Source organism: Adelges cooleyi, unplaced genomic scaffold (genome assembly GCF_023614345.1).
Source record: "Adelges cooleyi isolate 19-005CV unplaced genomic scaffold, UGA_ACOO_1.1 ACOO_flye_CR_arks_rails_tigmint_CR_PRNA_108, whole genome shotgun sequence".
Lineage (NCBI taxonomy): Eukaryota > Metazoa > Arthropoda > Insecta > Hemiptera > Adelgidae > Adelges > Adelges cooleyi.
Genome location: NW_026095761.1, coordinates 13373510 through 13390674, shown reverse-complemented (window position 1 = coordinate 13390674; position 17165 = coordinate 13373510). Strand labels below are relative to the sequence as shown.

The following is a 17165-nucleotide window of genomic DNA, read 5'->3' as shown; positions in this document are numbered from 1 at the left end:
TTGATAAGTATATGTACCTACCTCGTATATATTTTTAAAAAAAACTACCCACCGATTATTCCACTATTTCCCTTAAAAAAAATATTTACCTGAATAGGTATTATCGTTGTCAATAAAAAATTGTTTAAATTTTTAACACAAATTATGATAGTTTTAATTAATTGTAAAAGTGTTTTTATTTTAATAAATAAAATATTTGATTGGTACCGTCAATAATTATTATGCAAACTATTTATTCACAACAATGTTGAGTTATTCTTCCATGAATTAATCGTTGATACTACTTGTTATCATATTTTGTGGTTTTTTTTTTTATTAAAATATTTTCTTTATTTACAATCTATACAAAATATTATGTATAATCAGCAAGTCTGATGACAAAGATACAGTGACAATAATGTATGAATAGGAAGGCTCTCAGCAGTGCCACCTGACCAGAATAGTGGTTTTTGATGAGAAAGATTTGTTTTTAATGATAATAAATAATGGTTGAGTGTTGACAGTTGACTAGTCTATGGCTTTTTTTATTACCTCCTGAAAATATACTACTTCTTAGTTCTTACTTTTATTCGAACAATCCAACCGCGGTTATAATTATTTTACACTAGCTGTAAAAAAAAAATTTAGTAAGTACTCTTAATTTCTACGCTTGTAATATTTTACAGCAAACGGCTAAAAATGTATTTAATTTCAACATACATTATTATTACATAATAAAGTATACCTCTATTATATTTTGATGTTTAGTATATTAGTAACTACACAATAATTATTGTGGTTTTTATGACTGCTTTAGGTATTTTCGTACACGAGTCGGTTAAGACATTAATTAAACATAAAATATTTCTAGTCTCGCTACTACTTCCAAATTTACTAAACTTCATAATAATTTCTTTTACTTTTGGTACAATCGTTAAAATGTTCTGTTTTTTTTCTTCTTAAAATTTGTATACATTAGTTAGTTGATATGAACAAAATAATAGAAATAGCCCAAATACATTGCTTTAAACGTGTTTAAACTCTTTTAGATAATGTCTGTGAACAAAAATGTCAACGATAAGAACAAACAACGTGCTATTCAATTTAGTTTAAAATGTATATTCTGCAATGGAAATGGTGATAGCAATCTAAAAATGTTAGAATGTTTACACCTTATATGTGACAAATGCGTTGGAAAAGAAGTTGTGGCTAATCTACACAAATTAGGTAAAGGTAAAGTTTTCCGTAAGTTTTTCTTTTACTTTAATTTAAAAATACGCTACCCAACCAATATTGTGCATGACAATTTTTTATAGTTTCAATAATTTGTTTCCTATTAACTTTTAAGGTAAGTTTTTTAGTATTTTCTAATCATCATCATGCAAGCTTAACAGGCCATGAAGGTTTTCACCGGATGATTGTTCGCCCAGCAAACTTAGCGCCCGTGACTGAGTGTCGAACCTGCGACAGTGAACGCTAACACACTGCCACCTTACCCACTCGGACACTCCTAGTATTTTTTAATAAATAATTAAAAATTATTAGATTAAATATTTAAAAACTCAAGCACAGATAAAATTCTCCTTTATTCATTGTGAAAGTTTAGTGATTCCACAACAATTTCAAGACACTTTGGTTTTGATAGAAACCACTGTGATAGTCTAACAAACGACTGCATCCAATAATGAATCCTCATTACTGTATTAATAAGTATTATTATACACTATAGTTAAAGCTATCAATCAAGGCTTTGCACAGATAAATTAAGATTTGTTGAAAAAAAATTGCTTGCTCTTTACTTTTTAATAAATGGGCTGGGTAGCGTCACTTTAAAGTTAAAGATATAATTTGTTTATTGAAATATTTATTTTATAACATTGTAATATTAAGAGTATATAATTCTACCTCATAATTATTTTCATGTTTATTAATATTTTAGATTTGGAGTGTATATGTGAAGTGAAAACATTGAATGGATTAGTTGAATTGCCTTTTAAGTCGTTGAGCAGTTCAATAAAAAAAAATTATTGTAATATACATGATTGTAATAACGAAGCAAATTTTAATTGCACAACTTGTAAGGAACTGTTGTGTGCTTCATGTGCAACTGTAAGTGTGTTTTCTTACTATTTTTTTTATAATATTTAATATTATGTAAGAACACAATCAAGTATTATTGCATATGAATGTATATAATTAAATTACATCTCTTTAAAATGTCTAATACCCCTTTTGCCCTCTTGAAATTAAATTAAACAACCAAAGCTTGCAAGTGGGTGTTGTAATTATTATTTATATAGTATAACACTTGCTCATTCAATGATGAAAATATGTTGGTATGTTTTATAAGCCATAAAGAATAACCATATCAAATTCCGACTTGTAGTAATATTGTAAAAATAAAAAATTATTTTAATTAAAAATTATGTTCGATTCTAAGAAAAATGGTATGGGTTTCGCGTTCCGTCTTAACTCTTATTCAATGAGTTTTGAGGAATTCAAATAAAGTAAACAAAGTTTACCATAATAAAATGAAGATTTTTTTTTCTTTTAAATAAATATTATTGTAGTTATTAACATTTAAATGTATAAGCGAGATATAAATTATGATGGAGTAGTGTACACAGATAAATATAATATTAAGCTGTGCCTCTTTTACACTGCTTTCAAGCACATTAAGAGCTCTAAAAGTATTTTTACAAAACTTGTTATCGACCAGTCAACATTTTCAACAAAAAAAACCTATTCTTTAGTTTAGGATGGTTAATTAAAAAGTATAACTATCAATTATTGCTTTATTGTTTTGCAGCATCACATGAGTTCCCTCTCTAAAATTGTACACGGTCTAATATGCATTCCGGAGAATTCGTTATTTTGTACCAAACATTCAGGAGTGAGTATTTCTGTGTATAAAACAAAGAAAATAGTCTAGTTTAAAAAAGCAATTTAGTGTTTTACTATAAATGCCTATCGATATTGTTTAGGAACTTATCAATATGTACTGCGACAAGTGTTTTATGATGGCTTGTTCCCAGTGTCTATCGGTTGATCACAAAGAACATCCCAACAGGGATATCGAAGTTGTCAGTAAAGAAACTAAATTTGATTTGTCATCAATTTTGATTGATATAGAGTAAGACCAAGTTAATTAAAATCAATATTATTTATGGCATACAATTCTTATTTCTCAGTTTTTTTTCTTTTTTAATTACTTATAGTTCTTTAAGTTTAATTCGTGTGACATTTATCAAAAATAAAAGTGTAGCAAAAATGTTAGTGTAGAAAATATGCCAATCTAATTAACTTAAAAACTGGTATTAATATTTCTTTTACAGAATAGGTAACAGTAAATATCTTTATAATTTAATAAATAAAAATTGTTTTAGGAAGAATAATAAATACATGGAACACTGCTTAAAAATAAATACAGAAAACATTTGCAGTCTAAGTGCGCAAAAAAAAGGTGTTAAAAATAAAATAGACCTCGTAGTATCTGAGTAAGTTTCTAATTTAAATTTAACATTAATTGTACTTGTATTAATTTATTAAAAATGTTTCTTGTGTTTTTTAGAATAAAAGATTTAATAACGAAACGCGGAAATGTTCTAAAGAAACAAGTGGACGAAACTTATGAAGAAAGTCTTAAAGTAGCACAAAAACAAAAACAAAACATTTTAAATACAATAGAAAAAAATGTATACTACTCACATTTTACAAACAAGCTTTTGGATAACAATGAAAACATTGGGAATATCCTTAAACATCGAAAGTAAGTGATTTGTTATAAGAAAATGTTTATAAAAAGGGACTTTAAAGGTCAATTGATTTTAAGAAAATCAAGTTACAGGACATTGTAATTTTAGAATTTTCATGAATTGTTAAAAACTAAATAATATGGTACTTCATATATCGATATAATTATTCTGTATCTTGACTTTCTAAATGCCGACCTTGTAAAAATGGCATTTTTCAAAACTTGCTGTGCATTCTTAAAGTTATGTATTGATTTTTAATGTTTTCTATTTTATTTAGAATCATATTAACTCAATTAGAAAGAACTAAAAATTTATCTAATATAGAAGTTGGAAAACTCACGTCCAAAATAATATTTGACCATCAAAAAAGCTTCGAAAATGTTATATCAGGTTGGTTGTACAAAGTAAACCGTATAAATTACATTCGTAATGGTTGTTTTGTTACTTAAGTTAAAAATCATTGGTTTGCAAAATTGTTATCTACTTCAGATTTAGATGCTGGTGCAGCTTTAATTTATTTTAACAAATAATAATCATATAAATAATATAAAATGGTTTGTACTTAACTACTATGGTAATTTTATAGCAAAATATTTTAAAAACCAAACGGCAGTATACATTTCATTTTTTTAGTTAAAAAAATTTAATTTACTCACACCATAAGGTTTTACTGTTTACAGTAAAAATACTTATTATGTAATCGATAAAGGATGTAATTCTTACAGAGAACACAAAACGGCATATCTGTTTCTAAAACAATTAATCAAAAAAATATATTATCACCGATTAAAAAAAAAAAAAAAAAAATATAGTATTTCAACTTAAAGTATTAATTAAAATATTGAATATATTATGGAACGGGTACATTGTTCTCTTTTTGAATATTGTCTTGAGAACAATGGTTTTTTATTTTATTTTTTAATTTTAACTGCCATGAAGCAATTAAAATGTGTTCTACATAGTTAGGTATTGGTTAAAAAAAAAAAAAAAATCTTTTTCTATGGACGCTGTTAGTCTAACACAAAATTGAACTACCAAACAGACCTACTCAATGAAATTGTTAAAAGCTAATTTAATTAAAATATTATATTAAATTGTATTATTGTGTTAAATGTATATATGTATGTTTAGATATCAATAATTTTGGAACTATATCATTGACATCTCAAGCCAGTGATCGTGAACAGTCAACACAAGTAAGACATGAGCAAAACTGTATGTTTTTAAATGTTAAGTCTGGATTTAAATTATATCAACTAATTTTTAGACCAATTACATCAGACTGTTATTTACAATTCCTTAAAAATATTATTATTTTCCCTAAAGCTCTCCCTTCAAACACCAAGAATGTCACATCTAACATCATAGTCTTAACATGTTTTACATTGGTTTTCTTTTCTTTTGCCACCGCTCTTGTGAAGCTAACAAGATATATTTGTATTTTATTGTTGTTGTAATATATTATGTATATGTTTTCTTTAGAATTTGTCGAAAAAAGACTCGTCTACCGCCAATAATAACACTATCCAAAATAATTTAGCGGCGCCATCATCTTCTTGTCCAATGTTTCCTAAAAGTATGCTGTCATAATATCAGTTTAAATATTACATACTATTAAAATTTATATTAATGTTGCTAATTAAGTTAGAATTGATGTGGATTCTTTTTTTTTTTTTTCATGTCAGACGATGTAAGACAATTTTTTGATACTAGATTTCCTGAAATCGAATTCCAAAAAGTAATTTAACTGTCTTTTAAATAATAGTAATAAAAACCATAAACGTATATGTTACTAAAAATCTCAAAAGTAATAATTCTAATGAGATTTTTTTAGATAACAATAAAAAACAATCTGTTTTTAAAAAAATTTTACAACATTATTATTATTATGATTTAATATTTATAGTCCATTTTGATCAGTTACAGGTCAAAAGCGCTGATAATCATACAACGGATTACATGTCTGGTAATTATTCAAACATTGTTCAATAATTAATATCATTATAATAACACTAACTACTAATATTGTCTTAGAATTCCTTGGACTAATGTCGTAAAGAAACAGAAACGCAATAAGTACATATTTAAATAAATATTTTCTCGTTGTATCCAAATATTTGTTCAGCTATTTCTATAGAACGTTTTTAACGTAGTAATAGGTGTAAAACTTGGTTTTCTTTTTTTATGTATGATAATTGTTATTATGTTCGGCAAAAAGTTACGTCTGTATAATCACCGTGCATTTAATTATGTTGTGACAATAGTAATTGGTTTGCATTTACTAATATTGCAGATATTGATAGTTCTGATGACGAAGCCATAAAAGAATGCGCGGTATGTTGCCAAGGAATAATGGCCAGTGAAAAACTAGTAGAATGTTGTAAATGCCAAAGGATCTATCATCCTGACTGTCATGTGCCGAAGGCAACTGATGAAGATGTTGAAAAGTAAAATTTGAATTTACCGAAAATCCGTCGTAACGTAGGTTGTTAATTGTTATTATTATTTTATTTTAGCTCGGCTACGAAGAAATGGATTTGCAATTTGTGCATTGATTATACAGCTATGTTGTCTACTCCTAATCCTGAATTGAGATTATCAAACTTGAACAAAATCGTCAGATGGATTCTGCTGGAATTGTATTGTAAGAATGATGACAGTGTGCACTTTTTAGAATGTGCTCCTAAAGAAATTGTAAGTGTTGTGTTTTATTCAGTGATCCGTAACTATTATTATTGTTATTATTATTAGTGAATAAATATCATCAAAAATATTTATCAATGCTTTTTTTTTTTAGAGTGCCCAGTACTATGAAAAGATTAAAAACCCAATAGCATTGAACAATATCAAAGCCCGTATAGAAACAGATCAGCCAGTGCCAGTGCTGAATGACATCCTTAGAGATATAACTCGTGTATTTGAAAATGCCAAATCGTACTATCCCGTAAGCGTATTAGTTGTAAATTATCATTGTTCAGGTCCTAAATTAAAATACACTTTTAATAACACACTATTGCATCTAAAGCGTAATAACTTTATTTATATATATGTTTTTTTTCTTTCATAGGACGCTCATTGTGTTCATCAGTCGGCCACTGCTTTACTCGATCACTACGCAGGTTTAAAAAAAAAATATATAAGAAACATATGTTCAACAACCTCGTGAATCCCCGAACAAAAACATGAACAATCTATTTAGTGTTAAGTTATATTATCTATGTGTTTAAGCATTTAACATTTTTTTATACAAATTATATTTTTATTTATTACAAGCTGTACAATTTTCTGTAAATACATTTTGTAATCAATATTAAAAGAACGGTTTACATTATATTAAGAGTGCTACATTAAATAGTTAAATATATAATATTGCGTAATCTATTTGGCACAATCTAATGCAGTGCCAGGCAAAAGAACTCCGACATTGGAAAACCACAAGAAAATATATTATGTTGATTTTATTTAACACTATAGGCACATTATGTTGGAACTTGGATACTAGAGTGAAGAGAGCCTTTTAAAGTATTAAAATCGCCTAATATTCCAAGGTTATCAATTAAAAAAAATGTTTTTTAATTTACAGTTAACTGCATAGTTAATATTAAGGGTAAATTAAGAAGACCTATATTTGTTATGGATATTTTAAAATAAAAAAAGGGGACAAATAAGAATTATTGGGGATGGACTAGATAATAAATTACAAAATTACTTATTCAGTGATTATCATTTTTATTGGCAGATATGTTATGATACAGAAATGGACATATACAAATAAATAAATTGGTACCTACAAGGTGGATCCACATTGGGTACCTATAAACTATAATAGATATATTTGATAACAAAATGTGTTATTTGGATTATATGCTATTATGATATTAGACAAATCTGAAGGTCAAAACACAATGATAGACAAAGATAAACATTAAACAAATTAGTAAGCATATATTTTGTTTTCAGCATGACACGAATCTTGGATATTTCAACTTTGTCGGACCATCTAAAAACAATTAAATATTAAATATTATTGTAAAAAAAAATGATGGCTTATTTAAAATTAGTTTACCACATAAACGGTGTAGTTAAAATAAATTAGGATTATTGCTGGATGAGGAACGTGTGACGGATCTAAAGGAATTAGTATATTATCTGAAAGTGATTAAATCACTTTCAAAAAAAAAAACTGTTAGGTGCAAATCTGTGGATAGAATGAATCCAGCGGAGTACATACCTAAAGTACAGTATATTTAAACTATTCAGCCCAGTCTGAAACACCAAAAAAAAAACTCAAATACTTTTTTTCTCTATTTTATTTTTATTTTTCAATTACCTTATATAACGGTAGATATTATAATTTTGTTATTTTTTGCTCTGTGGAAACTAAATTGTATGCAGTACGTTATAAAGTATTATTTCAATAATAGTTATAGTTTAATGTTTAAATGTACAAAATAACCACTTTACTTTCGCCAACGACCATACCACGTTGAATACACCAGTTCTCGTCCGATCACTGAAGTTAAGCAACGTCGGGCGTAGTTAGTACTTAGTTATTTTTTGCTCCATGGAAACTAAATTGTATGCAGTACGTTATAAAGTATTATTTCAATAATAGTTATAGTTTAATGTTTAAATGTACAAAATAACCACTTTACTTTCGCCAACGACCATACCACGTTGAATACACCAGTTCTCGTCCGATCACTGAAGTTAAGCAACGTCGGGCGTAGTTAGTACTTGGATGGGTGACCGCTTGGGAACACTACGTGCCGTTGGCATACTTTTTTTGCATTTTTTTCACAAACACCAAAAAAAAAAAAACCCAAATACTTTTTTCCCGAATTTTATGCACCTGGCAGCACATCGACCACCGGACAAGGTTGGTAACTTATTCTAGGTTAAGTTGGTACGTGTAGTGACCTAGTCTGTAATTACAATTAGTAGACAACCGTTGCACAGTGGACTCCGGTCGTGGCGGCGGATCGAAGAGGTCATGTGAAGGCGATCAGCCGGCGTCCAAGCGAGTCAGGTAATCTCAAATAGCTGTCAATGAAAGATTTTACCTGAAAAAAAATTAGGAAAGTCTTGAAACTTGTCAGAAATTTTCTTTAAGATCTCCTAAACGATCAAAAAAAATTCGCCACCCCTCCAAAGACCGAAAGTGTCCGCCATTTTGTTTTTTTTCAATTATCATCAAAAATATTAATTTTACAACAAAAATACTTCTATTCAGCATTATCTCCAACAATTGAACTGTCGGGAAAATTAGTTTTTTGATTTTTCTGTTTTTCATCATAAAATTATAATTTTTGCATTAATTATTAGTCATAGGCATCCTTAGTTTTTCGAAAGATTTTTTTTGGTACTTTGGTTTATTATTTTTGCTTTTTTTAATTTTAAGGAGATACTGCATTATTTTCTAATATTATTGTGTATTAAAAACAAAATAAACTTAACAAAATGCAGTATCTCCATAAAGATATTTTTTAGTTTAATAATTTAGTAGAATGATAAACACATAATGGTTATAATTAGTACCAAGGTATCTGAAAAATCTCAATAAATGTTTTAGTACATATTGTCGTGTCTGACTAGTACCACAACCATTTCTAGATCAAATATAGTGTACATACTGCAAAGCCGTTTTAGCTAAGATTACTTGGTAAATATGCAGTATATGCATTGAGAAATTTGATTACTAATAAAATAAGCAGTATCTCCATTGTATATACTGCTTTATTCCCTAGGACATGCTACATAAATGTACATACTGTGTTTTCCCCTAGTATTTGACAATATTTTGGTCGATGCGACATTTTATAATGCCTTTTAAAGGCATTTCTGATGGAGATACAATAATGTTAAGCATTATAATGTACCTAGTTTGGGATGTTATGCTTGTGCGAGACAGGAAGTTATTGTTAATATTGTAAATCGAGTACATTAATAAACAGAATCTCGTCGATTAATCCAAATAAGATGTATGAAATATAGAACCCGTTCAAATATACACCTATACACCATTTCCCCATCCCCTCTCAAGTCTCAAGTATCCCATCTTATTTATGAACAGCAACGGCAGTGTCGACGATGTGATTTGTGATGTGTCAACCGAGTCGGCTGAACGTGTGCCAAGTGAAGATACCTATGCTGGGCTTATTGACGTGCAAAATATTAAACAGGAAGTAATCGACGACGAATATGAAAACGTGTACAACCAGTACTTGAGTCAATGGACTACCGAAATTACCTGTCCATTTATCAAGCAAGAAGTCATCGACCAAGAATACCATTTGAGTCAGCAGTGGGACGACCGGGTCCCTTCGGCCAGCTGGGAGGCGACCTATGCGGAATTAACCGATCAGAGAATTAATGAAGACTATTATAGTGACGATGACGACAAGTATATTCAGTACCTGCGCTGATAAACTACGTTTAAAAATAATCATTACACCCTAGCAAAATTACCACCCATCCAAAATACGTTGGTGACGTCACATAAACTACATTGTTGTTTATGTAATGTATTCTGTTTAATGTTTTTGTAATGTACCTAATGTGTTCTTGTATTCTTTGTTTTGTTATGCATTATTTCTTCTATCTTTTCATACAATATGTGTTGATGTGTATTCAGTATATTGTGTACCTAATACTGTGTTATAGAAAATATTTTTTTTGTAAATGAATTGTAAATCATTGTAAATTATTGTACCCGAATTAAATACTTGTAAGATTGTACGTTGTGTGTTGACTAGATTTGTTTTTACAATGATGGCTTTTATTTTTTTAGCAGCTCTCTAGTACAGAAATCGTAGATACCTGAAATGGTAACTATATTGGGAAAAAATAAATCAAAAAAAAATTTACCTATACATTTTTTAACATTATTTTTTAAAACGAGCACAATATCCCGGATACGTGATCTGGTTTGTGTTGTATAATGTTTTTTGTGTTATTTTTTGCTCCATGGAAACTAAATTGTATGCAGTACGTTATAAAGTATTATTTCAATAATAGTTATAGTTTAATGTTTAAATGTACAAAATAACCACTTTACTTTCGCCAACGACCATACCACGTTGAATACACCAGTTCTCGTCCGATCACTGAAGTTAAGCAACGTCGGGCGTAGTTAGTACTTGGATGGGTGACCGCTTGGGAACACTACGTGCCGTTGGCATACTTTTTTTGCATTTTTTTCACAAACACCAAAAAAAAAAAAACCCAAATACTTTTTTCTCTATATAGTTTTTATTTTTCAACCACCTTATATAACGGTAGGTATTATAATTTTCAATTGTCAATTCAAAACGTTTAGTTGTAATAATTTTTACATTTTACAATTTTTTGAATAATTTCACAACTAGAAGTTTGTTACATCATTAGGATGCACTAATAGTTTAAGTAGTACAATTTAATTAAAAACTTACTTCCATTAACACCTGAAACGTGAAAAGTAAATTTTAATTTTTTCAAATACAAAACTATTGTGGTATAGCTGTTTAAAAACTGTTGTATTTTTTTTTTTAATTCCTCAATTTTATTTTATCACATTACACCTTTATAAAAATTACTTTTTAAATTCAAATTTTGCCTGTAGATGCTGACAGCATAACGAAAAATATTGCTGTTAAAAAAAAAAGATGCCTTTGAAATTCATGTTTAAGATGTAAATGTAAAACAACACCAAGAAAGCTGAATACCGTACTACACCAACGATACTTTTGCTTACATTATAAATCCAAAAATTATTAAAAACAAATTCCCACTAAAATTCTTTAATATACAAGGTGTACAACTCGTTGCCCTTGAAAATTTCAAAACGTTAGTAAGGCAGTGTTGTACTGTGTTTGGTTTAGACTATACTGGTTTAAACTTTACTAATTTGGTTGTACAGGTTTAAACTGTACTTAAGTTAGACTGTACTTGGTGATCAAATCACTTTCAAATTAAATACCACGCTTGAACAACTTTACTAATTTATAATTTGGCTTGCTTTATACTGGACTAGTATTTTTGTTACTTTTGTACGTTTGCTGTAAATATCCATTTAAAAAGTACACAATATCTCTTGAGATTAGTTTTCTTGTATGGGATATTCTTTAAGTATAATACTAATTACAGCACTTTCAGTTATAAAACAAAATACAATTTTTGAAAAGTTAACCTAAATTTTTTTTTTTTACCATTAAAAATATTTCAGGTATATGAAGGTTTAACTATTTTGGGCATGATAGCATTCATATTATAAATGCAACGATCAACAAAGGTTAAGTAACACCACTAATGATCGACTGTGGTTTAGGTACATATTGAATCACACATCAAGTCATTTCAAATATTAGATGTCCAAGAGATACAAAATCGATTTCCTTAAGCGGTTACCCTTGCTTAAGGCTAACTTTTTTCAACTCTGTATAAGAACAAAAAAAAAACGTTTCCCATTAATCAGCAAACTTATTAACAGTAGTACTATCTTTTTGGGTGTAAAGTAAAATGACAGAGAGCGCCACTATACACTAATACATTTGCTGCGAATGCCGGTAGATAGCGCTGACGCTCGATTTTTTTGAGTTTGTAATTTTTTTGCAGGGTTTTTTAACGATTCTATTCAATATCTTTACAAAATCTTTTTGAAACGTTCTATTATAATTGTAATTGATGTTTACAAGAAATCAGAGCAACTTTTAGCGCGTTTTCGTGCAAATTTTGCAAATTTTTTTGAGTTTTCCGAATAATCGTTCTGCCTTTTTTTTTGTGCGTTTAGTTTTTTGATAAATAGAACGTGGTTTGGGCTGTGCGAGAATCTTTGCTCGGTAAGTAGTCTGACGGTCAACATTTATTGAATATAGTCAGCACCGGGTATCTGCCTACTTTTTAGTGTTGATTTCAGGACTTTGTATATAGTAAATGTGGTGGAGAAATTTGGATTTTGGGGCTTGCTCCTTCTCCACCGCGGGTCGTCTCGGGTTACAGTAACACCGGGAACGACCCATATAATCCACTAGATGTCCGTATAAACAAACACATTTCTTTCTTATATCATAGCACTCGGATTATCCTCATAATTTTTAACTTTCAAACTTCAATGAAGTAAAACCAAATAAAGGTCAAAAATGTATGTGGAAATAGATTATACAATTTTTTTTTTTGTACAGAAACACTTAAGTAAGATAAAAAAAACTATAAAAAATATATATTGTATGGTTAACACACGTTAGATTTTAAAAACGAATGAAAAGTGTTAAAATGGTTGGCCAGTTAATAACGAAATGACATTTATGTTGATAATTGGGTCTTGGTAACGTGAATCCGGTACTGTTACTATATAATTATTTATTATATAAATATTTTGTTGTGTAATTTTGAACTTATTCTTCTGTACACCTATAATTGTTTTGTCTTCACTTTAACTTAGCATTTATACCAAACAATTTTTGTTTTGTCTTGTGTTTTTTGTTTACGAGTGTAATTGAATTAACTATAACTTTGAACTATTAAACTTTTGTATACCCACAATTTGTTTTGTTTTGTACTTTTTGATTACGAGAAACTAAATTGTATGCAGTACGTTATAAAGTATTATTTCAATAATAGTTATAGTTTAATGTTTAAATGTACAAAATAACCACTTTACTTTCGCCAACGACCATACCACGTTGAATACACCAGTTCTCGTCCGATCACTGAAGTTAAGCAACGTCGGGCGTAGTTAGTACTTGGATGGGTGACCGCTTGGGAACACTACGTGCCGTTGGCATACTTTTTTTGCATTTTTTTCACAAACACCAAAAAAAAAAAAACCCAAATACTTTTTTCTCTATATAGTTTTTATTTTTCAACCACCTTATATAACGGTAGGTATTATAATTTTCAATTGTCAATTCAAAACGTTTAGTTGTAATAATTTTTACATTTTACAATTTTTTGAATAATTTCACAACTAGAAGTTTGTTACATCATTAGGATGCACTAATAGTTTAAGTAGTACAATTTAATTAAAAACTTACTTCCATTAACACCTGAAACGTGAAAAGTAAATTTTAATTTTTTCAAATACAAAACTATTGTGGTATAGCTGTTTAAAAACTGTTGTATTTTTTTTTTTAATTCCTCAATTTTATTTTATCACATTACACCTTTATAAAAATTACTTTTTAAATTCAAATTTTGCCTGTAGATGCTGACAGCATAACGAAAAATATTGCTGTTAAAAAAAAAAGATGCCTTTGAAATTCATGTTTAAGATGTAAATGTAAAACAACACCAAGAAAGCTGAATACCGTACTACACCAACGATACTTTTGCTTACATTATAAATCCAAAAATTATTAAAAACAAATTCCCACTAAAATTCTTTAATATACAAGGTGTACAACTCGTTGCCCTTGAAAATTTCAAAACGTTAGTAAGGCAGTGTTGTACTGTGTTTGGTTTAGACTATACTGGTTTAAACTTTACTAATTTGGTTGTACAGGTTTAAACTGTACTTAAGTTAGACTGTACTTGGTGATCAAATCACTTTCAAATTAAATACCACGCTTGAACAACTTTACTAATTTATAATTTGGCTTGCTTTATACTGGACTAGTATTTTTGTTACTTTTGTACGTTTGCTGTAAATATCCATTTAAAAAGTACACAATATCTCTTGAGATTAGTTTTCTTGTATGGGATATTCTTTAAGTATAATACTAATTACAGCACTTTCAGTTATAAAACAAAATACAATTTTTGAAAAGTTAACCTAAATTTTTTTTTTTACCATTAAAAATATTTCAGGTATATGAAGGTTTAACTATTTTGGGCATGATAGCATTCATATTATAAATGCAACGATCAACAAAGGTTAAGTAACACCACTAATGATCGACTGTGGTTTAGGTACATATTGAATCACACATCAAGTCATTTCAAATATTAGATGTCCAAGAGATACAAAATCGATTTCCTTAAGCGGTTACCCTTGCTTAAGGCTAACTTTTTTCAACTCTGTATAAGAACAAAAAAAAAACGTTTCCCATTAATCAGCAAACTTATTAACAGTAGTACTATCTTTTTGGGTGTAAAGTAAAATGACAGAGAGCGCCACTATACACTAATACATTTGCTGCGAATGCCGGTAGATAGCGCTGACGCTCGATTTTTTTGAGTTTGTAATTTTTTTGCAGGTTTTTTTAACGATTCTATTCAATATCTTTACAAAATCTTTTTGAAACGTTCTATTATAATTGTAATTGATGTTTACAAGAAATCAGAGCAACTTTTAGCGCGTTTTCGTGCAAATTTTGCAAATTTTTTTGAGTTTTCCGAATAATCGTTCTGCCTTTTTTTTTGTGCGTTTAGTTTTTTGATAAATAGAACGTGGTTTGGGCTGTGCGAGAATCTTTGCTCGGTAAGTAGTCTGACGGTCAACATTTATTGAATATAGTCAGCACCGGGTATCTGCCTACTTTTTAGTGTTGATTTCAGGACTTTGTATATAGTAAATGTGGTGGAGAAATTTGGATTTTGGGGCTTGCTCCTTCTCCACCGCGGGTCGTCTCGGGTTACAGTAACACCGGGAACGACCCATATAATCCACTAGATGTCCGTATAAACAAACACATTTCTTTCTTATATCATAGCACTCGGATTATCCTCATAATTTTTAACTTTCAAACTTCAATGAAGTAAAACCAAATAAAGGTCAAAAATGTATGTGGAAATAGATTATACAATTTTTTTTTTTGTACAGAAACACTTAAGTAAGATAAAAAAAACTATAAAAAATATATATTGTATGGTTAACACACGTTAGATTTTAAAAACGAATGAAAAGTGTTAAAATGGTTGGCCAGTTAATAACGAAATGACATTTATGTTGATAATTGGGTCTTGGTAACGTGAATCCGGTACTGTTACTATATAATTATTTATTATATAAATATTTTGTTGTGTAATTTTGAACTTATTCTTCTGTACACCTATAATTGTTTTGTCTTCACTTTAACTTAGCATTTATACCAAACAATTTTTGTTTTGTCTTGTGTTTTTTGTTTACGAGTGTAATTGAATTAACTATAACTTTGAACTATTAAACTTTTGTATACCCACAATTTGTTTTGTTTTGTACTTTTTGATTACGAGAAACTAAATTGTATGCAGTACGTTATAAAGTATTATTTCAATAATAGTTATAGTTTAATGTTTAAATGTACAAAATAACCACTTTACTTTCGCCAACGACCATACCACGTTGAATACACCAGTTCTCGTCCGATCACTGAAGTTAAGCAACGTCGGGCGTAGTTAGTACTTGGATGGGTGACCGCTTGGGAACACTACGTGCCGTTGGCATACCTTTTTTTGCATTTTTTTGGGAAATACACTAATAACTCAAGACAAGACGAAATTATAATACAAATTATGTTTAATTTCGATGTAATGTTCGTTTCAAACAAAAAATAAATTTCATTTATTTACTATAATAATTGGAGTATTCATTCATTATAATATTAGAGAAAAAATACGGTAAATTTGTATGGTATATTTCAGTATAATAGCAAATACAAATTTTTTTAAAAAAAACCAATAATAATGTTTAAAACAAATTCAAAATCTACACTTAAAGTGTTAATGTACATTTTTGGGACTTATATTTAACCTGATATCGAAGGCTGAAGACTTAGGTCAATGTAACAAAATAGTTTCCATTTGTTTGCCTATTTAGCTATTTTACGTCACACTTGATGGTCGATATTTTATATACTCACTCGTTTTATGTACTAGTTTATATAACTGATTCTATCGTATATTTAATTTTCTAGAAATATTTAGTTTTGTAATTTATTTATCCTGCTGCCTTTCCCTAATAACTAATAAAAATATTATTAGGTATCTACATTTTTAGCAAAAAATCTAACAAATATAATGATATACAATTATCATTATGATTATTATTTCAACAACGGTTAGCCGAATAGAAATTATAATAAATATCCAATGACAGAAAACTTACATAAAATGTATAATATTATATTATGGCAGTTGCTAAAGATTGCATTAATGCATTGTATCAATGTGCTAACAAAAATGGATTATTTGACCGTAGATTAATGATTACTGATTAGGTTAGGGTGGTTAATGGTTTTTTAGTGTTTGTTAACCGTGGATTGTGGCCACCGGGATTGTGTTAATACGGTGAAAAATGTCTAATTTGTACCAGGAGTTCATGAGAGATATCTATCACAAAACGAGATTAACGGCCGCCGGTCTTAATTATTATTGCTTGAGACCGCCGTCGTTAAGCGCTCTAACGTTGGTTTTTCTTCTTAACTCCTGGTACTGTTTTCTGCTTCCTAGCAGTCACCGTTAAATAAATTTAATTTTATAACAAAAAATAATTTCTTTAATTTTTCATAGGTAATTTAATTTTTTCAACTCATTGTT

The 17165-nt window shown here is 28.8% G+C and overlaps 1 protein-coding gene and 4 non-coding genes across 8 annotated transcripts; all 5 read left to right on the top strand.

Annotated features, from left to right (window-relative positions):
• Positions 1-347: 347 nt before the first annotated feature.
• LOC126841070 (transcription intermediary factor 1-alpha) lies at positions 348-7071 on the top strand. Of its 4 annotated transcripts, none has more exons than XM_050577331.1 (16): positions 348-626; positions 1029-1212; positions 1919-2088; positions 2789-2872; positions 2964-3112; positions 3366-3476; positions 3551-3748; positions 4012-4124; positions 4866-4930; positions 5217-5310; positions 5420-5472; positions 5655-5700; positions 6028-6181; positions 6251-6428; positions 6532-6678; positions 6802-7071. In XM_050577331.1, the coding sequence occupies exons 2-16, from the start codon at positions 1032-1034 to the stop codon at positions 6898-6900; spliced, it is 1842 nt and encodes a 613-aa protein (XP_050433288.1). In that variant the 5' UTR covers positions 348-626; positions 1029-1031; the 3' UTR covers positions 6901-7071. The 4 variants fall into 4 exon arrangements, with proteins under 4 accessions (XP_050433288.1, XP_050433280.1, XP_050433304.1 ...); XM_050577323.1 differs by having other exon boundaries at positions 1029-1224; XM_050577339.1 differs by having other exon boundaries at positions 349-626; positions 1029-1206.
• A 1322-nt stretch (positions 7072-8393) lies between these two features.
• Positions 8394-8512, top strand: LOC126847572 (5S ribosomal RNA). The gene has a single exon (XR_007687088.1). It is a non-coding gene; the product is annotated as a 5S ribosomal RNA (ribosomal RNA).
• Positions 8513-10795: 2283 nt separating this feature from the next.
• Positions 10796-10914, top strand: LOC126847585 (5S ribosomal RNA). The gene has a single exon (XR_007687100.1). It is a non-coding gene; the product is annotated as a 5S ribosomal RNA (ribosomal RNA).
• Positions 10915-13375: 2461 nt separating this feature from the next.
• Positions 13376-13494, top strand: LOC126847584 (5S ribosomal RNA). The gene has a single exon (XR_007687099.1). It is a non-coding gene; the product is annotated as a 5S ribosomal RNA (ribosomal RNA).
• Positions 13495-15954: 2460 nt separating this feature from the next.
• LOC126847583 (5S ribosomal RNA) lies at positions 15955-16073 on the top strand. The gene has a single exon (XR_007687098.1). It is a non-coding gene; the product is annotated as a 5S ribosomal RNA (ribosomal RNA).
• Positions 16074-17165: the final 1092 nt, after the last annotated feature.